The sequence below is a fragment of the Silurus aristotelis genome, assembly GCF_946808225.1.
Source record: "Silurus aristotelis genome assembly, chromosome: 17".
Taxonomy (NCBI): Eukaryota; Metazoa; Chordata; class Actinopteri; order Siluriformes; family Siluridae; genus Silurus; species Silurus aristotelis.
In genome coordinates this window covers 14,173,748-14,196,633 of record NC_139590.1, presented here as the reverse complement: position 1 = coordinate 14,196,633, position 22,886 = coordinate 14,173,748, and the positions used below count along the sequence as shown (strand labels likewise).

The 22,886-nt window shown below is 37.8% G+C and overlaps 1 protein-coding gene across 1 annotated transcript in view; it reads left to right on the top strand.

The window, feature by feature from the left end:
• The first annotated feature begins 1,405 nt into the window (after nt 1–1,405).
• The window catches only part of LOC310739728 (Na(+)/H(+) exchange regulatory cofactor NHE-RF2), a 45,989-nt gene continuing 24,508 nt past the window's right edge, over nt 1,406–22,886 (top strand). The window contains exons 1-2 of the mRNA XM_083565941.1: nt 1,406–2,076; nt 4,763–5,014. Coding sequence (XP_083422067.1) covers nt 1,870–2,076; nt 4,763–5,014 — 459 coding nt within the window. The 5' untranslated portion in view covers nt 1,406–1,869. The remainder of the gene's footprint in view (nt 2,077–4,762; nt 5,015–22,886) is intronic.

Below are 22,886 nucleotides of genomic sequence, written 5' to 3'. Positions count from 1 at the left end.
TGCTTATTGTTCTCTATTTAATTGTTGTTTTGGCTGCGTTCAGGTTACCCAGTGACTCTTTTAAAGCAACTGCTGGCTTCAAATAGCAATACTCGAATTTATTTTCTGCTTTAAAATTTCAAGGGTTTCATTTTATTGCCACATTGTCACATCACACTGCACAAATTGGCCTGCTCTATTTAAAGTATTTTAAATGTACCTTTGTACCATGGTTCAACATCATTTCCCGACTAAATACATGACACTATGTGCAGGGCACAACTGAAACTCTTTAATGAAGGTAAAATAATTTGTAGATTGTATATATAAAATGACCTATGAACATGTTGCTTCTGGCAGCAGTGTCTGATGCTCAGTCTTTTTCTCAGTCCCTTTAGTGTTTAATGGAGTGGGTGGGATGACTTCTTTATAATCACTGACACTTTTGCCAGCATTCTCATATTTACCTCCCAGGATTGTACAATTTTTTCTTATGATCTTGTCCAGTTTGTTAGTGTCTTTAACTGATATTTTGCTCCCCCCTGGGCACAGCAGCATATAAAATGGTACTTAACAAAACCAGAATCAGAGCACTTGAACCTTCATTCCTTCATCCTCACCAGGAAATTAAAAACAACAAGACTTGGCTTTGGTCCTTCTTGTACAGCCTGTGTATGTAATATGCAAAATTATGCATATGTAATATACAAAAAAACAACAACAGAAAACTACAATAGCAAAAAAAATTTAAAAATTCGTATATGAGTAGATTTGTGTCTATTTTTTATATATCAAACATTCAACAAAATACCTACTGTATACTATATATTCTTTGGATCTGTGGAGAAAACAGGATTAACCAGAAAAAACCTGGTATTTAAACCCCCAACCTCATGTGTGTGAAGCAAATATGCTTACCACCACTGCTGATTTATATATTTTTTGACATGAGAAGGTTGTTAAGTACAATTCTTTTTGCACAGCTCCTAACAAATCTGCTCATTCAGCCTTTAAGTGCAAAACTATTTCCTACTTTGCAAAATATTTTCTCTTGTCAGCCAATAGGCGGCAGCATCGTCTCGTGTTTACCCTGTAGTGCTCGTTACATTTCTATAAAATAAATCGCATTTGTATTTATTTTCACTTCAGTCTGGAACAAATCTTTGGACTTTTAAAAGAGACCGCATAAGTTTATACTTATACTTATGGACAACGACTTTTCCATCTGTTGCTTTCTAAACAATACAAACAACACACATAAACAGCTTTAAAAAAGAAGAAGAAAATAAATATAAACAAAAACAGTGAGCAAGCATGTTTCCAGAAAACTTCTGCATGGCGGTGCTGGTTTCCAGAAAGCTCCAGACCAGTGCCTTCGCTGGGGTTCTTCACTTTCACTCAAGTAGAAGTGCATAGTGTGGGCAGTACACACAAACACACGCACGCGCGCGCACTCTCACACACACGCGCGAGCGCGCACAAGTGATGGAAGACTGAACAGGGGATATCGCCTGTTGCTCGTGCTGTCAGGATGTTACACAGGGACCCTCCTGCTGCTTATCACTAAAGCTGACATGCAGCTGATAAACTCTGGCATTGCAGACCGTGCATTTGTTTCAGCTCTGGTGGGAAAACGCAAAGCAAAGGAAATGGACGCTGCACGCACGAACACACAAGGGCTCGCGCCATAAAGTGCTGTTCGGATACCGGACACTGAAGCTTCATGAAAGGGAGATTTTTTTGTCTTACATGTAAATGCTTAGTACCAGAATCATGTACTAAGTGGAGGCATTTTTCTTTTTCTTTTTTTTCCTGCGCTAATGTCTTGTTTTTTCGGGAATAGTCTCCGGTTATTGGCGCGTGGACTTTTTGGATGCTGAAGCGGAAAGCATGGCGAGCGATCTGAAACCACGGCTTTGCTGCATGAACAAAAGTGAGAATGGCTACGGCTTTCATTTGCACGGAGAGAAGGGAAAAACTGGACAGTACATCCGCAAAGTGGAGCCTGATTCTCCTGCAGAGGAGTCGGGACTGCGCGCGGGGGACCGAGTGGTGGAGGTGAACGGGGAAAATGTTGAGCGAGAAACCCACCAGCAAGTAAGCAGCCTGGTCTCTCTTTCACACACACACACACACACACACACACACACACACACGAACGCACGCACGCACACACGCTCTCACACACGCACCGCACGCACGCACGCATCCCATCTAATTTTTAATAAGAACTGAATAACCCCTGTTTTATGTAGCGCTCCTTCTATATAAACACTTGTTCTGTTATGTAAACAACTGAGATGTGCATTGTTTCATATTGTATATTTCATCCTTTTAAATGCACAAACCTATGCAAATTCATGCAATCCATTTTTAAATGTGTATATTACCAAAAAATCCTGTATGCATCCATAAAACTGTTCATGTATACTTTTCCCAGCTCTTGTTGGTTACCATAAAACTACTTCTATACCCGCATTCCAGTTTGTGGTTTGGCTTGGCCGTTGTGAACGAGTAGTCAACAAAGCGCATGTCCAAAAAAAACAAAACAAAAACAAAAACAAACAATTCTGTGCCAGAACAACACAAGTTTCTGGAGAGATCTGTATAGTGAAAAGTTTCTCAAAATACAATTGCGTGAGCTCAGCTGTACTTTACTGCTTAAAAAGTGCTAAATTATAAAGACTTGTGTAGTGATTCCTTTTTAAAAACAGTAAGCGTTACCTACATTGTTTTGGTATGTTTAAAACATATTTAAAGGCTATTGAAATGTGCACAACTTTACCGGAAAACTGTATTGTTATGATTTCTTTCATGAACTAACTTTAACTTCATTTCATTCATCTTCAGTAACAGCTTTATCCTAGTCAGGGTTGTGGTGAATAAAGGAATACTGGGCTGGAATGCTGGAATCCACCTTGCATGGGACATCATTCCCTCTCAGGGCTCCTTGCACACCTTCATATCTAGGTGCGACTATAACAGCCAATCTGTCCACTCTGATGTTTTGGTGGTGGGAGGAAAATAGAGACACAGCCATGTGGAGTGCAGGCACACAGACAGTCATCTAAGGTGAAGTTCGAAGCTCAGACCCTGGAGCTGGGATAGGGCAGTGTTGTGCAGTCTATGCCTTGATGAGTTTTTTTGTCGTGGTGCAGGGGGGACCCACACAAAATTAGGCTGATGGTCTTATCATTGATGAATCATTGAGGCATGGATTCTACAAGACCTGATTCCAAAGATGTTTAGCGGAATCAAAAACTAAAACGTTAGCGCAGGATTTTTAAAGTCTTGCAGCAGTCTAGCAAGGTGGAACCTCCATAGACTGCAATTGTTTCTCTGGCACATCTCAAAGATCGACTTAGATCTGGAGAAAATGGAAGCCGAGTCAGTTTGAGCTCTACGTTATGTCTCCTAAACCATTTCTGTAGTGCTGTAGGGTGTATTATCCTGCTAAATGAAGCCACATATGTAAGGGAATATGGTTACCATAAGGGAATGCATTTGACTGGCAACAATGTTAAGGTGGGTACCACATGTCAAAGTAACCTCTCCATGCTCCACATGAATAGCCGTGGGCACCTGGGATGGGTTCAGCAGTGCACTGCTTTGCTGGTTCACCCTTTATCCTTTCTATTATTATTTTTTGGAGATGCTCTGACCCATCACATAGTGTTTTGAAGGTGCTCTGACCTAGTCTTGTAACCCCTGCCATTGTTGCTCAGATTCTTATGCTTGATTATTTTTCCTTTTTCCTTACATGCTATGAAGTGTTTGCTGGCAAGTATATCCTACATTATGAGATGTGCCAAAGATAATCTAGATAATCAATGTTATACACTTTATCTGTTGGCCTTTAATATTATAGGTATGATAGGTGTATAATACTGTTGGATAACTGCAATGACATAATGTATGCGGTTAGGGCTGGTTAATATGGGTCACAGTCCACTTTACTTTTCCTTCTCTAATAACAGTTTATGAAATATTTCTATTAAAAGTTTCAAAGCAGATCAGATTGTATGCATTGTGATGCATAATGCATATCATAGAAAAGGCCTTGTGTATCGGTGGGGTATTCACATCCCAAATGTGACCCTACTGAAATATGACTTAAGTTCAGTTCCAAGCACAAGATGTCCAGCTCAGAACAACATCCTTAATCATGCTAACTGCTGCTTAAGTACAATGGTACGGGATGTCTGGCTGTCTCTAGCTGGCACTTGAAAGCGCTGCATGTGTGTCTGTTCTTCATCACTGGCTCAATATGACAATGCAGTTTGAGGGTTTGCATGCCATTTAGAGGCAGACTAGAGGACTGATGCTTTGATGATGGTCCATTTTCGAGAGGCCTCTTCTAGAAATAATGCAGCTCCAATCAGTGATGACTGCAATTGTTGTAATATGCGGGCCAGGTTTTAGTACTAAAAAAGAATATTAATTGCTTTGACACAAACATATGAGTGGTGCATATTTTTGTAGCCTTTACATCTAATATAAAATTGGATGAATTAATTCATTTATTCATTCATTTTAGTAACTGCTTTTCCTGACCAGGGAGCAGGAAACCTTGGTTCCCCCCCCTCCAGAGGACTTCAGTCAATCACAGATTAATATTAAGTTTCAAAAATTATGATGAGTCGCCATATTTCATTCTGCTGAAACTGAACAATAGACCTGGAAGTTAATCACAAAAAGAAAGAAGAAATCTCAGTCTTCTTATAGGACAGCGAGCAGTTTTTACATTTCCGTGGTTTATGTGATGCTTTATTTTGGTTCTCAGGTGGTGCAGAGGATCAAGGCAATCGAGCACGAAACCAGGCTGCTGGTAGTGGACCGTAAGACAGATGAGTACCTGCGCAGTCTGCGTCTCACCTGCACAGAAGACATGGCTGTGCGAGTCAGTCCATCAGCATCTTCCTCCTCCCCTCCCCCGATCCCCAGCAAGCGAGAAAACAACTCGGTGTCTAAATTGCCAACGGGTCGTGAGATATCCAAACCCAGCAGGAGGTCCCCATCACGGGCTACCAGAAAGGTACATGGTGTTACAGATTTTATCTCTATACAAAAAAACTTCAAATGTTGATGGGCGATTTGTGGAGTACATAAGTGCTAAATTTTCTTTTTCCCTTCCTTTTTTTGCTTTTTAAAATGGGAGTTGCCTAGTGTATAGAATAAAAAAAAACATAGTGTCTAGAAATTATAAATTTTTTTCTTCAAAACTTGTGCTATGTAAATCATTGTGCTAGTAAGGCATTAAATATCTACTGCCTGAATTTATGAGCTGAACTTTCACATGGTACTGATGATATTTATACAGCATGGCAAGATCTTCTTAAATTTTAAATGACTCAGTAATCATGACTGAGCCATGGTGATATTTGAATATAGGTCACCTCTCCCAGGTAGCCAGAGCTGCTTTGTGACATGACAGTTAACTCTTACGACTGCATTACAGAAGGATATCAGTGGATATTCTTACTCTTTAAACAAGAGCATACCATTGAGTCTGCATCTTCTAAAATAACAGCAGTCCCTAACCTATTGGGACAGCTCTCTGAAACATTTTATATATTACCATATCACTACAAACAAGTCCTGGACTACAATCTGACAACTGACCTACATGGCTGCATCCTGCCTGGGTTCAGAGGTTAAATGCTGCAGAGAAGGTTTAAGGAATTCTCATATGCTAACACTTTGACCTTTACCATTGCGGAGTAAAATAATCGTATTCCTGATAAGCTACGATATGGACTGGTCTCATTACATATTCACCTTTTCATTAGGTTGTCTTTCTGCAGTCCTAAATATATCCTATACCTGTTTCTGAATCTGACCATTCTGTCCACGGTGACAAGCCACAAATCAACAATATCTCTTCTTCTGCCGTTCGTTAATACACCTGTACCCCATCTGCCGTAACTACTTACTGTATCTTTAACCACTGGGCTCTAATTAATATGTATTGTTTTGCAAAGGCATAAATATGTTAAGTAGGAAAAAACTTTAAAACCCCTGTGTATAAATGCTGTAAACATTTTTATATTGCAACAGATGCTTCAAATCTTCATAGATAACATCTTTTGTCCATCCTCAGCTAGCACTGTTTGTTTAAGAAGCTGCATATCACAGACCAGGACTTTTCAGATATATATACACTATATTTCAAAAAGTATTTACAAAAATCACCTGACATTATTACATCAGTACATGCCTTTCGTAATACCCTTGTGGCTGATGAACATAAATATCCATAAGCACACTCCAAAATCTAGTGGAACATCTTCCCAGAAGAGAAGAGGGAATTATATGAACAAATTGGGACTAAATGTGGAATGCAATGTTAAAAAATCACACACCATACTTATGACCAGATGACCCAATACTTTTAGAAATATAGTGTATATAGTATTGCAGGCCAACCATCAACAAACTTTATAATTTTTCTCTATTTACTGTTGCACCTCAGTTTTACATATGAGAAGTATTTCTGTAAAAGCTACTCAGGAGATATGACAGTGCATTATCTCTCTGTACATATCTATCTCTATATCTAAGGAATCAATTTAGGACAAGAGTTAAGAATCCACTGCAAAGCTGGATTTTTGCTTAATGGTTGTCAGGCCATTAAACACAGTGAGTAGAGAAGAATACAGTAGTGTTGAAATGTAAGGAGCAAAGCATACTGTGCTGTTAAAAGGGTCAACACGAGAGTGGTACCAATTTGAAGTTGATTAAGTTTCTTTTCGGCTTCTCCCGTTAGGGGTCGCCACAGCGGATCCTCCGCACGTTTGATTTGGCACATGTTTTACGCTGGATGCCCTTCCTAACGCAACCCTCCCCAATTTATCCGGGCTTGGGACCGGCACTAAGAGTGGCTGGGGATGGTTCCCTGACCGGGAATCGAACCCGGGGCGCAGCGGTGGGAGCGCTGCATCTTAACCACTAGACCACCAGGGGACCTACCAATTTGAAGTTGATTATTTTACTAAAATAGCATGCATTGGAGTTTTTTAGTACTCTTTTACAACAAACATTACTAATTGCTCATTTATTCCATTAGTTAAAGTTTGTACACCCTTTTACATTTTTAGTTATGTTGTGAATCATCTGTTCAAAAGTAATTCCTGTTCCCAGATTTTTCCCAGATATAAACATTCATTTTTCCCCACAATATCTCTTTTCTTTTAATTATCAAGTTAATAAGATAAAACAGCATCAGATTCTTGACTGCATATAGTAAAGTACCACTTTCTTATTATAGATTCATTTATGGTCAGTTCAGGAAGTATTATATAAAACCTCATGTCTGGAAACAGCTAAAAAAAATTGTCTTCCTCTATCTGATACGAAGGATCACTTCTAAACACAGCCAAAATAGTTGTGCATGTGCAACACAGTTTAACTCAAACCATAGTTTTGCCAGAGAGAATGGATTAGCAGGACAAAGGCCGCCAAGTCGAATCAACTTCAACTGGTATGCTCCACGTGGTTTTGGTGAGAGGCAGGGAGGACTTTTTATATGGACCAGGACTATTACACTAATTCATTTGTGATGTGACTATGCTTTCAGAGATTATCTGCCAGTAATATCAGAATGAAAAGTTACATTGAATCCTAACATACAGAACTGTTGTGCCAATTCAGGTAGTTTAATGCAAAAGTTGTTTTCCAGTGCACATAACTTAAGTTCTTGTACCGACAGGAAGATATATACATTTTAGTGTGGAAAACATTTAAGCTTTAATGTTCAGGGCCTCTTGAGTCAGAGAAGAGGAGACCATTGGGAGGGATTAAATGTAAAGTATTTTCATCTGCAAGACTATATAAATTCAACATGCACATTGTTTTACAGTGAGCATTGGAGCCATAGTTGGTTCCACTTGCATTGGTGGTTATAAACCAGTCGTAAAGCACAGCAGAGGTCTCGGTCCAAGCGCAATAAAACTACCACTAATGATCAAAATCCTTGACCAAAAAAGACTCCTATTCTGTGCTTTTGAACTCACACTGCATCATTAGAGCTTTTACAGTACACTGATTTTATTGTGAATAAAAAAATTTTTGTATAAAGGAAGTCATGGAGGAAATCTAGGCCACAGTGAATCGCTCTGATGATGGACGCTTGTCTTTTTGAACAAAGCTGTTGGGAAGATCTTGTGGAAGTAGTGCCAGGCCCCCTCAGTTTGGGACTCTGTGTCCCTTGGAAGAACATCAGTCTCATCCTGTGAGCATTGGCTGTGTTCCACTAGTCATTTTACAGAGAGAGTTAAAAATGATATCCTCAGTTGGGTTCAGACCTACTCAGGTGGGATTTATTGGTCCATTTCAATATTACTTCAGGATAATTTTTAAGAGCTTCATGATGCTTAAGACAATGTTAAAAAATGTATGCTGGCTAATCGTTGCCATGGTTGCTGGACTCATTCTGTTACTGAGCATTCCAGCACTTCCTGTCTTAGAGAGGGATTGGAGCTTGAGGCCCCAAAGTGCACACTAGTTATTGAATGACATTGGCTCCAATGGAAGCTAACAAAGCAACATTGGCCGAGCTGATTTGGAGTGTATGTATCTGTAAGTCTGTGTGTGTGTGTGTGTGTGTGTGTGTGTGTGTGTGTGTGTGTGTGTGTGTGTGTGTGTGCGTGTGCGTGTGTGTGTGCTCACACACTGCCTGTGGCCTCATGACTAGTTTGCCTGTCAGTAAGGGAGAATAGATATATGACACCACCATTCCACTGTGGGTTATTTCCTTTCTGTCGCATTCTTTCACTGTTTATTCTCCTGCTGATTTGTGAGTGGGTTTATTGAACTAAAAAGTGTGTTCTGTGTTTTAGAAAACCAATGTCCTATTTTGGCGAAAATGTACAATACAACCATATAATGTGCACAAAATATGAAATTACATTTTGACAATTCTTTTTGCACCACTTTTGAGACCAAGCAATATGAACATAATATTTGTATTTATTGGGTTGGAGCAGTAATTTTATTTCCCACTTATCAAGAAATTATACAAATGTGTGAATTGGCTAGTCCAAATTACACATAGGTGTGAAAGAGTAGTGAGAATGTGTGTGTGAATGGGGTCCTGGCTACAGTGAGTTACTATGAGTGTGATTTTCTTAGTTCTTAGAGCTTAGTAAAATAAATTAGGTGAAATGTATTTGTTTTTTTAAGTAAATGGTAAACTAGGTACATCTTCTGACTTCTTCATAACTCTAAACTGAATTTGACCTAATGCTTGGTGTGCTTGAGGAGGTGTTTTCTCAACAGCAATCTTTTTGTTCGAACCCTGGCCACTTTCTCAGTCTTCTGTCCTCTGACTGGCTGCATGCAGCGTAGCCCTGTGCCGCTTTGGCCCCTTGAGTCTCTGTTTGAGTGTTGAGTGTCACTTTCTCACCATACGGAACAGCACAACCCATTCTTATGGTCTGTCACATGACACGTGAAATGACACGTCAAACCTACACACACTCACCCTGTTCCAGGCAGCAGGTGCTTTCCCTACATTAGATTATCTCTAATTATTGAGGCTTCTTTAGTGTGAAGGAGCAGCAGGTGGAGGAAGGCTGATCTATTACATGAACCCTAAACACTGAAGACTTCTTATCCAAAAAATTACATTTAAGTCAATCCCAGCATAAAAAGATACAAATACGCTTAAGATTTCTTTTTACCAGTTGACCAGCAACAAATAAAAAAAAAACATTAAAGTTGCATAAACCATGACCAAATCTACCTGGTAACAATTCACCAAAAGAGTAAACATCTAGGTAACCATGCTGTTTTAGGCTGTTTTCATAATTAGTGTTCTGGAGCTATTTGAAGAACCGATTCTTGAGAATTTGAACTGGAATTACTTGAGATACAAGTGTCAGCTGAGCATAATGTAAAGCATGTATGCATGCCTCACCAATGAATAAGTACATATATAGTTATATACTATGTGGATAAAAGAATTCAGCCACATGTCTTTTCCAGCTATATGTGCTTCTTCTCAAACTGTCCCCACAGAGATTAAAACTTGTGAACAATAATTGTATATCTTTGGATGTGGTACCATTACATGTTCCCCTCACTTGAACTAGGAGACCCAAACCTGTTTCAGCATGACAGTGTACCTCTGCACAAAGCGAGTTTAATAAAGATATGGTTTACATAGTGTTTACATGGAGTGGAAGATCGTAAATGATCCTGTGGTTGAGCTCTGACCTCATTCATATTGAACACATTTGGGATGAATCGTAATGCTGACTGGACCCCGGGTACATCACTACCTGGCTTTACTAACACACTTGTGGCTAAATGAGTACAAATCCCCACAGGTACTCTCCAAAATCTAGCAGAACATCTTTCCAGAGGAGTGTAGGTTATTATAACAGGAAATGGGGATTCAATTCAAATCATTTTAATTTGTATAGCGATTTTAACAATGAACATTGTCTCAAAGCAGCTATACACAGATAATGTGGTGATAAAAACGAATAAGATGTTCTTTATAAGTGTAAGTTTGTCCCTGATGAGAAATCCAGTGGCGACTGTGGCATGGAAAAACTCCCCGAGATGGCATAAGGAAGAAACCTTGAGAGGAACCAGACTCAAGAGGGAACCCAAACTCATCTGGGTATAAATATGGAATACGATGTTCAAAAACCACATATGGAGTCATATGGTCAGGTGTCCACAAATTGTTTCCATATAGTGTATGTCTGATTACAGTTTGGGTCATAAACGCTATATGTACCTTTTATATCCTAATAATAAGTGACAATAAGCTTAGACTTTTTTTTTCCAAACATGACCTTTACAAAAATTGTTATGCTTGTATGAATGGATAGTTATTTAGTCAGTGTGTTTACTACACAATAGTTACTATTATATATTGTTATTGATCAAAGTGAACCAAAGTTAGATGAAAGTTTAAGTAAAAACAAACCTGACAGTTAGAGCTCAGAGGTAAAAAAAAATAAAGAGAGAAGATATGGACTAGACATGTCTCTTGAATTCCTAGCTGCATTTGGTTGTATGATGTGAACTGGATGTTTGGATTGTTGTGGTGGCGTGACTTTCCACTGGCAACTTTGTTGAGGTTTGATTTTTTTTTTCCCCAGCTGGTCCAGCTGTCAATTTTTGTGCACTACCTTGTTTGCTTTAACTCTGATCTTTCTTCTTTTTGTTCTCTGATGAAAAACCCTGAAGTATTGCATTTGCACCACAGAAAAGTTTCTAGTTGTACCTGGAGACTGTTTTGATGGTTGTACTATCTGAAGATAATTGCAGTGAAAGCTTTGGTCATGTGCATCAGACATCAGAAAGAAAAAGGCTTACCCACAGTCAGTTTTCATCTCATCCTGATGATTCTCTCTTCACAGTCCAAAAATACAGTTGTAGTTCTCTGCAGTCAGTAGATAATACATTTTGTTTTTCACGAACAGCAGCAGGCAAACAACCTTGTTAATGCATGCCAGCAAATAAATAGCATGTATTGTTGTTTTAATGAGTCTGCCTGAGGAGTTGTGATGAAGCAGTATTTGGGCTGCTACAGATTCCTGTGTTTGACAACCCGTCATGCACTCATGACAGTGATGTCATTCGGGAAAAATGGCATGTGACCCGCTTATTCTTTGTGAACATCTGATCAACAGCTTTAAATTACATCCACAGGACAGCTTGTAGTAAGTAATAATCCCAGCAAAAATAATTTTTGTTTGGGACTGGACAGCATACTGACAGCACTTTTGTCATTTTCTCATCTTTCAAAATACAACCTAGTTTATTAAGTTTGCTCTTTGCTCTGCTATCTGAAATAAATTTACCATTAAGGAATGGATTTGATCTGATTTATGATTTTGAGTAAAATTTCCAGTGTGTCCAGTCATATGGGTTTTTTTTTTCCTGGAAACATAAATGACTAAAAATGGTAGCTCTCATAATGTAATAATACATGACTAAGGAAAGGATACAATTATATAATTACTTTATTATAACAAAGTTTAAAATGTAACACTGTTCACTAATGCCCTTGTGGCTTAATGAGCATAAATCTCCACAACTACACTCCAAAATCTAGTAGAGGTTATTATAAAAGCAAACAGGTACTAAATTTAGAATGGGATGTTCAAAAGCACATAATCTTATGGTGAGCTTCATATAGCTTTATTTTGCTATCCTGTTTGCATTGTTATTTTAAATAAACTTTTGCTATGTTCTTTATAACAAATAAAATTATTCACATAGGGTTTTTGAGTGGCACAGCAAAAAAATAACATTGACCCTTTCCCTGGGAGGTCATCTTGATTACACATCCAAGTGAAATAGCATGAGTAGCATTTCAAAAAGGTGGCTTCATGGGTCTCAGAGAAAGCATGTGCTAGACATCACCCTGGATTTTTATGGAGAGAACTGGTTGGCTGGTTGGAGCTGATGGCCAAATTAGGGGGAAAAAGGGGAAGATTCCTTTCAAATGGATTTGAATTTTAGTATTAATCGTAGTCTGAGTACTACACATTATATTCATTCCTCTTCTTTCTTGTCTTATTTCATTTCCAAGTGTAGGCCTTCAAAGTATTGGTTTTGTGCATGCTCTCCTACACCCACACTTGACCCCTCTCACTCACATGCACACATCTGGTCTGTGCTGTATAGGACTGAGGAGGTGTTGGGAGCAAGCCCTGTAAGAGAACTTATGCATTAACACACAATTTTGTGCTGAGAGTTTTAAAGAATATTCTCAAGATCTGGAGACATTTGCTGAAGCGTGTTTTGTTAGATTTGCTAAATTCTCTTAAAGCTTAAGACTGTAAAGAGTCCTTATCCTTCACAGTTCACCTCCACACATCTGTGTAAACAAAGTTGTGTCTTTGTGCTGATCTAAACATGCCTCATATACAAAGGTGAGGTCATTGAACCTGTGTTGTATCTGAAATTGTCTAGAACTAACATGACCTTGTTGATGCTCAGGGCAGCCTCTAGACATGTTACCACTTACCATTCACTAACACACATGCACAATTTCATTCTATTACATGATGTTATGGCTTTAAAAGAACTTTGATGTAGGTGATAAAAGTAACAGAGCACATTTACAACCCAGTTTAATAAGCTAATAATAAATGCTCTGTAACGGCACAGTCCTGCGGCCAATGTTCTCCAAATTAATCATGACAAGGAAGTGAAGAAAACATTCCCTAAAAAAGATCATTTTACTTGAATTATTTTTATTTGTATCAATTTGAACTATTACAATTGCTAGTTTGTTTGCTAATCACTGACTGACTATCAAAACTAGCAGAAAGACAAAAGCTGTTATTTTTGCTGCAAATAAAATGGTCTATCTAGTTTTGCACATGCAGTCAGCATGCTTTGTGCTGGTCTAAACTGATTTGTCATAAACAAAATTAGTGTTTAGTCTAGTTTTTTGCAGAGCATTTGTAAAGTGGCTGCTGACCAGCCCTTCTGCCTATTTTAGCCACAAGAATGTCAAGATTTTCTTCTTTTTACGACAAATCCTTGAAGTTGGACATAAAACGCTAATGAATCCATAGTGCTAGCGTTAGCTGCTAACCAGGAAGTGGCTAGCGGCTATCGCTAGGGCTATGGAATCTAGTGTTTTCATGCATGTGCAAAACAAATCTTATTTCAGGTACGGCGCTAACTAGTTTCTTTTTATACCGCTGGCATTACTGTGTATTATCAAGTTTAATAATAATAAAAAAAATCACTCAAAGTGCGAGGTGGAGACTAAACAAACTGCCACTTAATACGTCCATGAGGGAACTCAGAAATGTTCCGCACGTAATACTGATTGCATTCGGTACACGTGTACCAAACTGAAAGCTCTGTATTGTAAACTTTCGGTATGAATACATCTACCGTTACAGCCCTAATATGTGTTTTATGTAGTGGTGTAATGTTCTGACACTTATCAAAAATATCTATAAATAAAATAAAAAAATCTATGTTACATTGTAATATTCGATTCTTTAAAATATATAAGTCTCTGATGGAAATTAGAAAAAAAAAGTGTTTTTTTATTTAAGTCTAATTGTTCTTCCTTCTATATTCAGTATATAACAAAAAACTAAGAAATCTCTTACATTTCCAGTATTTTTCATTTATTATATCATCTTGTTCTGAAGCAGGAGAGACTACAAGGAAAACTGGCATATTGAGGCTGCAAGAAAAAAAATCCCTCAGTCAAATAAGTTGTTTATTTTAGTAATGTTCCTAACATTGTCCTTCAGCATATTCAGCTTCTCATCCATCATGTGATAATGTTAAGAACATGCATAGAGTGTCAGGAGAGCCAGCACCATGTGTACAACAGTAGTGACTTCCACAGCCAGTGGTTTTCAGTGCAGTCTGTGAAACAGAAGTTGCTGTAGTTTGATTCCAGATTAAACAGTTTTCCACATATTTAGGGAGTCAACACGGAGCACAGAAGTAATGAGAACCATTGGAGTAAAAATATTAATGCAAACGTCAACAGTGTGGTAACCATCCTATTATTCACCAAGGTTAGATAACTGTGACACCATAAGAATCCAATATGGAACTTATTGTGTGCAAAGAAAATGCTTCTTAGATCTGATTTAAGGTTCAGGGTAACGTTTTATAAAGGTTATTTATGATTTTATATATTTTTGACAAATATATGTGTGTGTCTGTGTCTGTGTCTGAAGCCCTGCCATATAAACATGACAGTAAATACTGTATGAACCAGTTCATATCTTTGAACAATGCATCATTCTAAACAGTCATTGAGCCTGAATCATTTCTCACGCACTACTTATGTGGCTATGTCTGTTGTTGTTGTTGTTGTTCACAACTTCTTCGAATTATTTTTCCTCCTGCCATGTGTTTCCCATCTCAGCACTGCTTGAGAAATATTAAGATGCCTGCTAATCAGGCCTTGTTTTTGTTTTTAATTGTTGTACACTCTGCACTGCATTGGCTTTATGTTTTGCAGCTGGATTTGTATGTTAATAAGAGAAAGATATATTTTGCTAATATGTTTGGGAGGTATAATGCAGCACTTCATAGTGTCATGATATTACTTTAAATTTTCATATTGCATAATGAAGAGAACCCTGCAAATACAGATGTGCCAGTAAGATGAAGACCTTGTAAATGTTGAATCATATTATTACAGATGTCTAAAGACTAATTGTGTTTGTGGAATATTTTATAATGTTCCTTGTTTGACCTGTTAGAAACAGTTCCACAAGAGGTGCTATATAGTTTGGTCAACTTTACTGGAGTTTCTCATGTAATGCAATCAGGACACAAATCACTCTATGCAGTCTCTCTACACTACATTTAAATGCTGTTAAAGACTTGCTTCCTATTGTTGTTCTCCAGCCCTAGAACTGAAAGGCAGCTGTGTTGTGTCCAGATGTGCTGCTCTGTGGGGCATTTGTGGGGCATTGGCTGAGGAGGGTATCTGTTTGTGCCTGTTGTGTATATAGGAGGTTGGACAGCAGGGGGTTGGAAGGAGACAGTTCAAGGGGCAGGTTGTGTTATCTCTGACCGCTTCGTTGACAGCCAGTGTTGGACATGTCTTCCCCTCATTAACCCTCAGATTGACCATCTCAATACATCTTCTGCTTAACATTAGCCAGGCCTGGCTCCAGTCAGAGCCTTGAGCCCATGGGAGAAAATAGGATATGAGCTTCCCACTGGTTGCATTTTTCAGTGCCAAAATTTAGTCTGTTGTATTTGCAGCTGGCGTAATACATACACTCTCTCTCAGCTGTATTGTTGTTATTGAGCAATTCTTCCATTTCTTCTTGGTCTTGCTTTACCCCTCAAAAAAGTTAGAAAACATATGTTTCTTTCCCAGTTCAGTCTCTGTTTCAACACAAGTGCTGATCAAATTTCATCGTCATCTTTAACTTCTTCCCTGCCTGTCTGGGAATGAGCCATTGCAAACACTTGTACAGCTTCTCCAAATTGGCTGTGATGTAACTACGCAGGTCAAGCAGCGTAGGCTTTATTCACACCAAGGGAGTCTTTACTGCCCCCTCACTCCCTCACTCACTCATGGGCCTAGCAGAGAGAGGGAGGGAGGGAGGGAGGGAGGGAGGGAGAGAGAAAGAGAGAGAGAGAGAGCAGCAAAATGACTTCCCACAATCATGCACATTGAGATTCAGTACTCAATAACAATCTTCACATCTATGTCTCTGCCACCATCCATATTGCTCATTTTGCTTTTATTAAAATCATGCTCAATGGTTGTGTTTGATATTCAGCCCACCTGTAAGCACACAGAAAAAAACTCTATTTGCTGTATTCACCACCTTGTGGTCTCGAGCTGTCTGCTATTTTCAGCCTAGCCTCAAGGAAAGGTTTTTTAACATGCTCCACAAATCTGCTATGTAAGTTTGGTTTTTAGTTCAGTGTAGCTGGACTCAATGCAAATGCATATACAATATATTGGTACTAATAGCATATAGCCAGCTGTTCTGTCTCAGTTGGACTGTGCATGTGTGTGTGTGTGTGTGTGTGTGTGTGTGAATTCTGGACAATTGATGCAATATGCTTTTTCAAGACACTTATTTGGCTTTGGAAAGTTTTCGGAAAGGTTTCGGAAAGGTGCAATACAACCGCACACTTTGTCAAGCCTTGTACATGCATTTATGTAAACTGATTTGATTTTAATATAACTATCGCAAAGCGGCAACACTACATACAACTAAAACATACATAAGTTTTAGTAGGGGACATAGAAAGGAATCTATTTCAGATCAATGGAATATACTTGTATCCTATCAGGCAGTCATGTAGCAGCACAACATCATGCAGATACAGTTTAAGAGCTACACATTTTGTTCACATTAAATATTTGAATGGGTAAAAAATATGGACTCAGCGGCTTCTAAAACTGTCTGGTAGTTGATTCCAGATGGACTTTTTTTTTTCAGTCAGTTCTGATTTTCTGTTTTTTTTTTTTCATGTTTTTTATTCTATAAAGTGTGAAACAGAATTAAAAAAAAACCAAAACAGTGAGTAGGTGGTCAGTTGCTATGAATTGATTTACACTTAATGTGCTATAGAGCAATCCAATTCTAAAACAGCTTCCAAAGATAACTCCAAATGTTAATTCATATGCTTAAAATCAGATCAGCAAAGAAAAAGCAGGGTATACACAGCTTATTAATAATCCAATAGTAAATGTGTGAGTGTGTGTGTGAGTGTGTGTGTGTGTGTGTGTGTGTGTGTGTGTGTGTGTGTGTGTGTGTGTGTGTGTGTGTGTGTGTGTGTGTCTCTGTGTGTGTGTGTGTGTGTGTGTGTGTGTGTTTTCACTCTGTCACTGTCTATCCTGTTTGCCCTCTTTATGTTTTTAGCGTGAGGGTCAGGGGGCTCCGGAAAGCCCTGTGTCAGACTCTGCATGACTGTTACATGAAACCATGTGCTGTCGGCATAACTGGGGCCCCGATGCATATGTGTGAGTACGTGTATGAAATTGGCTGGTTTTGTCCTTAGAGATCTGTAAAGCAGCGTGGGGCACGGGTGTGTATGTGTGCGTTGTAGTGATAACAGGGGTGTGTATCTGCCTGTGTGTCATCAGTGCCTAACACACACACACACACACACACACACACACAAAACAAACAAAACAGACAGTTCAAAATACAGTATTAGACTGAATTCAGCTGGAAATACCAGCTGGGTTCTATATATATATATATATATATATATATATATATATATATATATATATATATATATATATATATATATATATATTTTTTTTATAACTATCTTCTACTATAACTGATGTAACAGTAATAGTAGAAGATAGTTATAAAAAAAAATATATATATATATATATATATATATATATATATATATATATATATATATATATATATATATATATATATATATATATATATAGAACCCAGCAGATATTTCCAGCTGAATTCAGTCCTATACTGTATTTTGAACTGTATACTTTACCTTTACCTACTGAACAGCTGAGAAAGAAGACAGCAAAGCCAGAAACAGAAAAAAACGCCGATGTTTTTAATTTCTCGTCTTATCTGTGTGATGCATGGCATGTGTTATGTCCCATGATGTCTCCCTGCCAATTAAGCTGACAAATGAAACCGGGATGAGCATGTTATTTATTTACCTTGTGCATTAAACTTAGCACATGTGGATCGTCCTTTAGCACGACCTCCTACAGAAAGAATGTGCACCCATATATCAGTTGTCTAAGGCTTACATACTAAACACATACGTGAATGTGTGTTTCATTATTTGTTCTGTGAACTCTAAAAGCTGTTAGCCTTTCTCACGCATATTTTACTGCATTCTTTCTGCACAAATGGGATATTTTAACTGAGAAAGACATGTTCAGAAACAGCCTGTGAAAAATCAGAGGGTCCGTAGCTGCATTCCTTCCAGTTTCTGTGACCGTTTGGTGTCAGATGGATGCACCTGGTGGGTGTGTATACCCAGGCCTGGATTAATCAACAGAGTTTATTGAGCACTGAGTTAATAGAGTGCAACTGGCTTTAGAGTAGGCGTTGAAAAGTATAAAATATTTATGTCAAATCAAGAAGCTTTTATTGTCATTTCAACCATATAAAGCTGACGCAGTACACAGTGAAATGAGACAACGTTTCTCCAGAACCCTGGTGCTACATAAAACAACATAGCGCTACATCACATAACATAGAGCTACATAACAAAACACAGTGCTAAGGATTAAAGTATGCAAAAAGAAACATTCTGGATCCGGAGAGCCGCTACGTGCTACTGCCGTGCCGCTATCTTGAATTTCGGATCTTGATACATAGCAGAAACAAGTTTGAAGCATTATATACAAGCATCCTATTCAGTGTAGCCACACAGACCATGATGGTTGTGGACTGATGATAAAAGGATACTTTAGGTATGAAGATGAGTACACTGACTGTGAGAGGGCTTCATGAATGGGAAAAGAACATGCAGTTCATTGTAAACAAATTCAGTAGTGTGGTGAGATATTCAAAGTGATGTCACAGTTTGCGGAGAACTTCACAATGTTTGGCTAGTTTCTTTTCAGTCTTTTTCTTCTAGGAGATCTGAAATTTTTATTTCATAAAAGTCATAAATTTAAGTCATAAATTTTTATCTCTAGTGTAGGACTGGGTGATATTACACTATGCTATTGATACTGTAATAAATAGTATATATGATACACTTTTGTTACATGATACACACTACTCCGATGTATTTTTCTTAACAATTCTAATTATGATATCTATAAATTCTATCATGAAATGATATTTTCATCATATTGCACAGTTATACTTTAGTAGCCAGCATGGCCAGGGCCAAGATATTCACAGAAAAATGTCGTCTGAGTAGCACTGAAAACAACCAATCACAAAACCTTTCTAGATCCCACTGGCAAATATGAGATTGAAAACTTTAAAAGATTAGCTTTCTTCAAACCACTGAATATACCATGCTTCAAATTGATAAAGTGTTCAAGGATCTGGTTTCCATCAGAGACTGGCATACAAACTGGCTTGGAAAGTGCAAAGAGTTTATCTAATCGCAACATTAAAAATACTTTATCTTGTGACGACAGACAGACAGACAGACAGACAGACAGACAGACAGACAGACAGACAGACAGATAGATAGATAGATAGATAGATAGATAGATAGATAGATAGATAGATAGATGGACGGATGGACGGACGGACGGACGGACGGACAGACAGACAGATAAATAGACATACAGATAAATAGATAGATAGGTCGATCATCACTTTTATCTGAAGGTAAAGGTAATAACAATACCAATTGAAATGTGCCGACATACCAATTTTTATGTTGAAAAACATACATATTGGTATGTCAGCATTCTTCTATTGGTATTGTAAAGTGGAAATGTTATTTTCCCATAGTATAGATGTTAGAAACACTTTCATGAATTGGGGGAAGCCTTTATAAATTACAATAAAGATTTCTACAAAATATTGAAGTTGCATCACTAAAGGGGACTTAGCTATAAATATTATAAATGTATGCAGAATATATTTCTGTAAATATTCTGATATTGTTTGTGCTAACTGCCATGGAAGGGCAAGTAATTAAAATGGACTTAAGATTAATTTGTTTAGGATTAATTCATTTTTAGTAGTTTATCAAAAACAATAAATAAGACTTCTTTGATTGTTGCTTTAAAAAAGTTAGGGATAAATTCTGGTTACAGGCAACCTGTCCAGTTGTGAAAAGTTGTGACTTTTAGCAGATTTTATGGAAAGTTTTTTTGTGATGTTATAGTAGATGTATTGCTTGTATTTCCCTTTCCTTCGTTTCTTTGTCAAAACTTTTTCTATGGTTCTCCTCACCTCTTCCCATCTGTGAGGTTTGTTATTGGTGAATACTGCCCAGGTTGCCAATACTGTCAGCATAAATGGAGTTGTATGTGCTGTATGCTTAGCTTTGTGTTCTGTGGCTCATCTGGGATTTTAGGCAGAAAGCTGATAGGGAAAAGCTTAGGAGGTGCTTAGATGCACTTCCAGCTCAATGATTGTGTTGGTCTTGTTTGGCCATGTAGCATTTATGCGGTTCACATGGCACAAACAGAACAACAGGAAATGAAACACCACAGACCTCTGAGTGCAACCACATTTCATTTTGTTTTATTAACTGAATACTTGTGGAAAATGAAAAATTTTCCCAAAATCTACAAGCATGTGCCCAGTGCCAGTGTATTTATATGCTCTTTTGCTCAACCTTGTGCTTGTACATGATTCATACATTGGCTCTCTTTGCAGCTATTGGGATTAGGTTGATATAAGTAGACATGGCTTGATGATCATAATGCCATATAAGCGAAACCTGTTGACCATAAAACATAATGAATAGTCATTCTGTAATGCCTAATGTGTGGTCTTTATTAATTAATTATTCATGTAAATCCGTGTCAATATTATATTGTCGTGCATTCCGAAACAATTGGACGTGTCGTTCTTGGTTGCGGTGATATGAATTGCAGAGGTAATGCTTTTTTTCTCTTTTGTCTGAACTGATTGCTCTCTATTGTGTTTTTATACACACGCTCAATAACACGCTTGGTTGAACTACTGTAGGCCTATCATTCAGACCTTAAATAATGTACGATGGCCTCTGATTGGCCGGGCACATTCTAAAGAGGGCACAACTGAGGACAATGGCACTGCAGGGTACAGAACACAACGATACTTAGTCAGCGGGGGCAGTATGCCAGGATTAGTGCGATTTTGTAGCAAGCACATTACGTACTAACAAAACTTTCTTGAATTCTTTATCCAGTTGCAGGTATTAGCTATGAACAATTCTGTTTATTTATCGTTCATTGTATCATTGATGAAACCAAATTAAATATCTAGACCTATGTAGATCTACAGTGTTACTATTGTCATTTGTTGCAACAAAATGCAGGCATCAGTTACATTTATTCTTCCAGTACAGTAAAGTACAACTTACAAATTTGCTTTGAAGTCTTTCAGTAAATACTGTAAATTCTGAAACTGGTTCAGTAGGTCACAGAGTAAGAATACCATTTGTTTAAAAATGCTTTTGGTACAGTTAGAAACGCACTAATTTAAGTAATTTTACTTCAGGAAGAGGTAGGTCTTGTATTAAAACATTGTATTAGGACAACCAGTAAATCCCCACCACCTCTGTGCCAGAATCCCCCAAAAAATCTTGATGCATGCCTTCCTTGTACCCTGAGAAATGGTGGGATCAGTCAAGCAGTGCTAGAAGATGAGTGTGATGTAGTTTGGGATGTGATAAGTGCGCTGAGGTAGATGGGCACTTATCCATTTGCGGCTTTGCAGGCAACCATCAGTGAGAGAACATAATAATGGGATGTGGGATGTGAGAGCATATTTCAATCTTAAATCGATAATAGATGTTTTTTATAAGTTGTTTTGTATAATATTTTACACTCTGCAATCTACAATCTGGCTCTTTATTTTCCTAATTATTGTCTGTCCCTGTTCTACACATCTTCTCAGTGGTTGTGTTTAAAGGCAGTAAGAGAGATGCTAGAGAAAAAACCCATCTCTGACACCTCTACTCAAGAAACCTCTGACAACTTTGAAGGTGTAAACTACATTACATGTGATTTGGTTCAGTGAGCAAGGGGAGCAAAAATAAATAAATCATCTTACACAGCTACATAACCCAGTTTTGAATACATATATATGTTTCTTAGTTAGTGGCATTGCCCTTAGTCACCAACTCTAAATATGTCTGTCACTATAGCAAAAAAGGTCAGTGTGTACAAACCTTTATGTTTGTTGTTCTTCTTTGGTTGCTGGATCTTCAAGGTTCTACTTTAATGTTTTTCCTGGGCTTGACCATTTATGATGCATTGCATTTTGTTTGTTGGCTTTTGGTGATATTCCCCAGATTCACTTCCTTGTATTATCAGTGTGGTTCAGTGCAAACTGCAGAACACATTCTCTTAGTTTCGATGAGATTACGTAGAAATATATAGGCTAATATACAATGCAGTACTGATCAAATGTTAGAGACAATTCTGGCTGATTTTTTTTTTTTAAAAAGGTTATGCTGGTCATCAGTTTTCAACAATTAATTTCTTGCTTCTAACAACAATCCAACAACTGTGATTCTCTTTTTTATAAGAAAGAACCAGCCATTTAGCCACTGATAATGATGTATGAGGTGAAAGTTTAAAAAACTACAAATCCCAAATGACAGTTCTCAGTGTCAATATTTATTCTAAATACAGCATTACATTTTAATTGTAAAATTTAAACAGCTTGAAATACATAGAACTTTAAACAATGTTGTAGGTACAGTGGGTACGGAAAGTATTCAGACCCCCTTAAATTTTTCACTTTTTGTTATATTGCAGCCATTTGCTAAAATCATTTAATTTCATT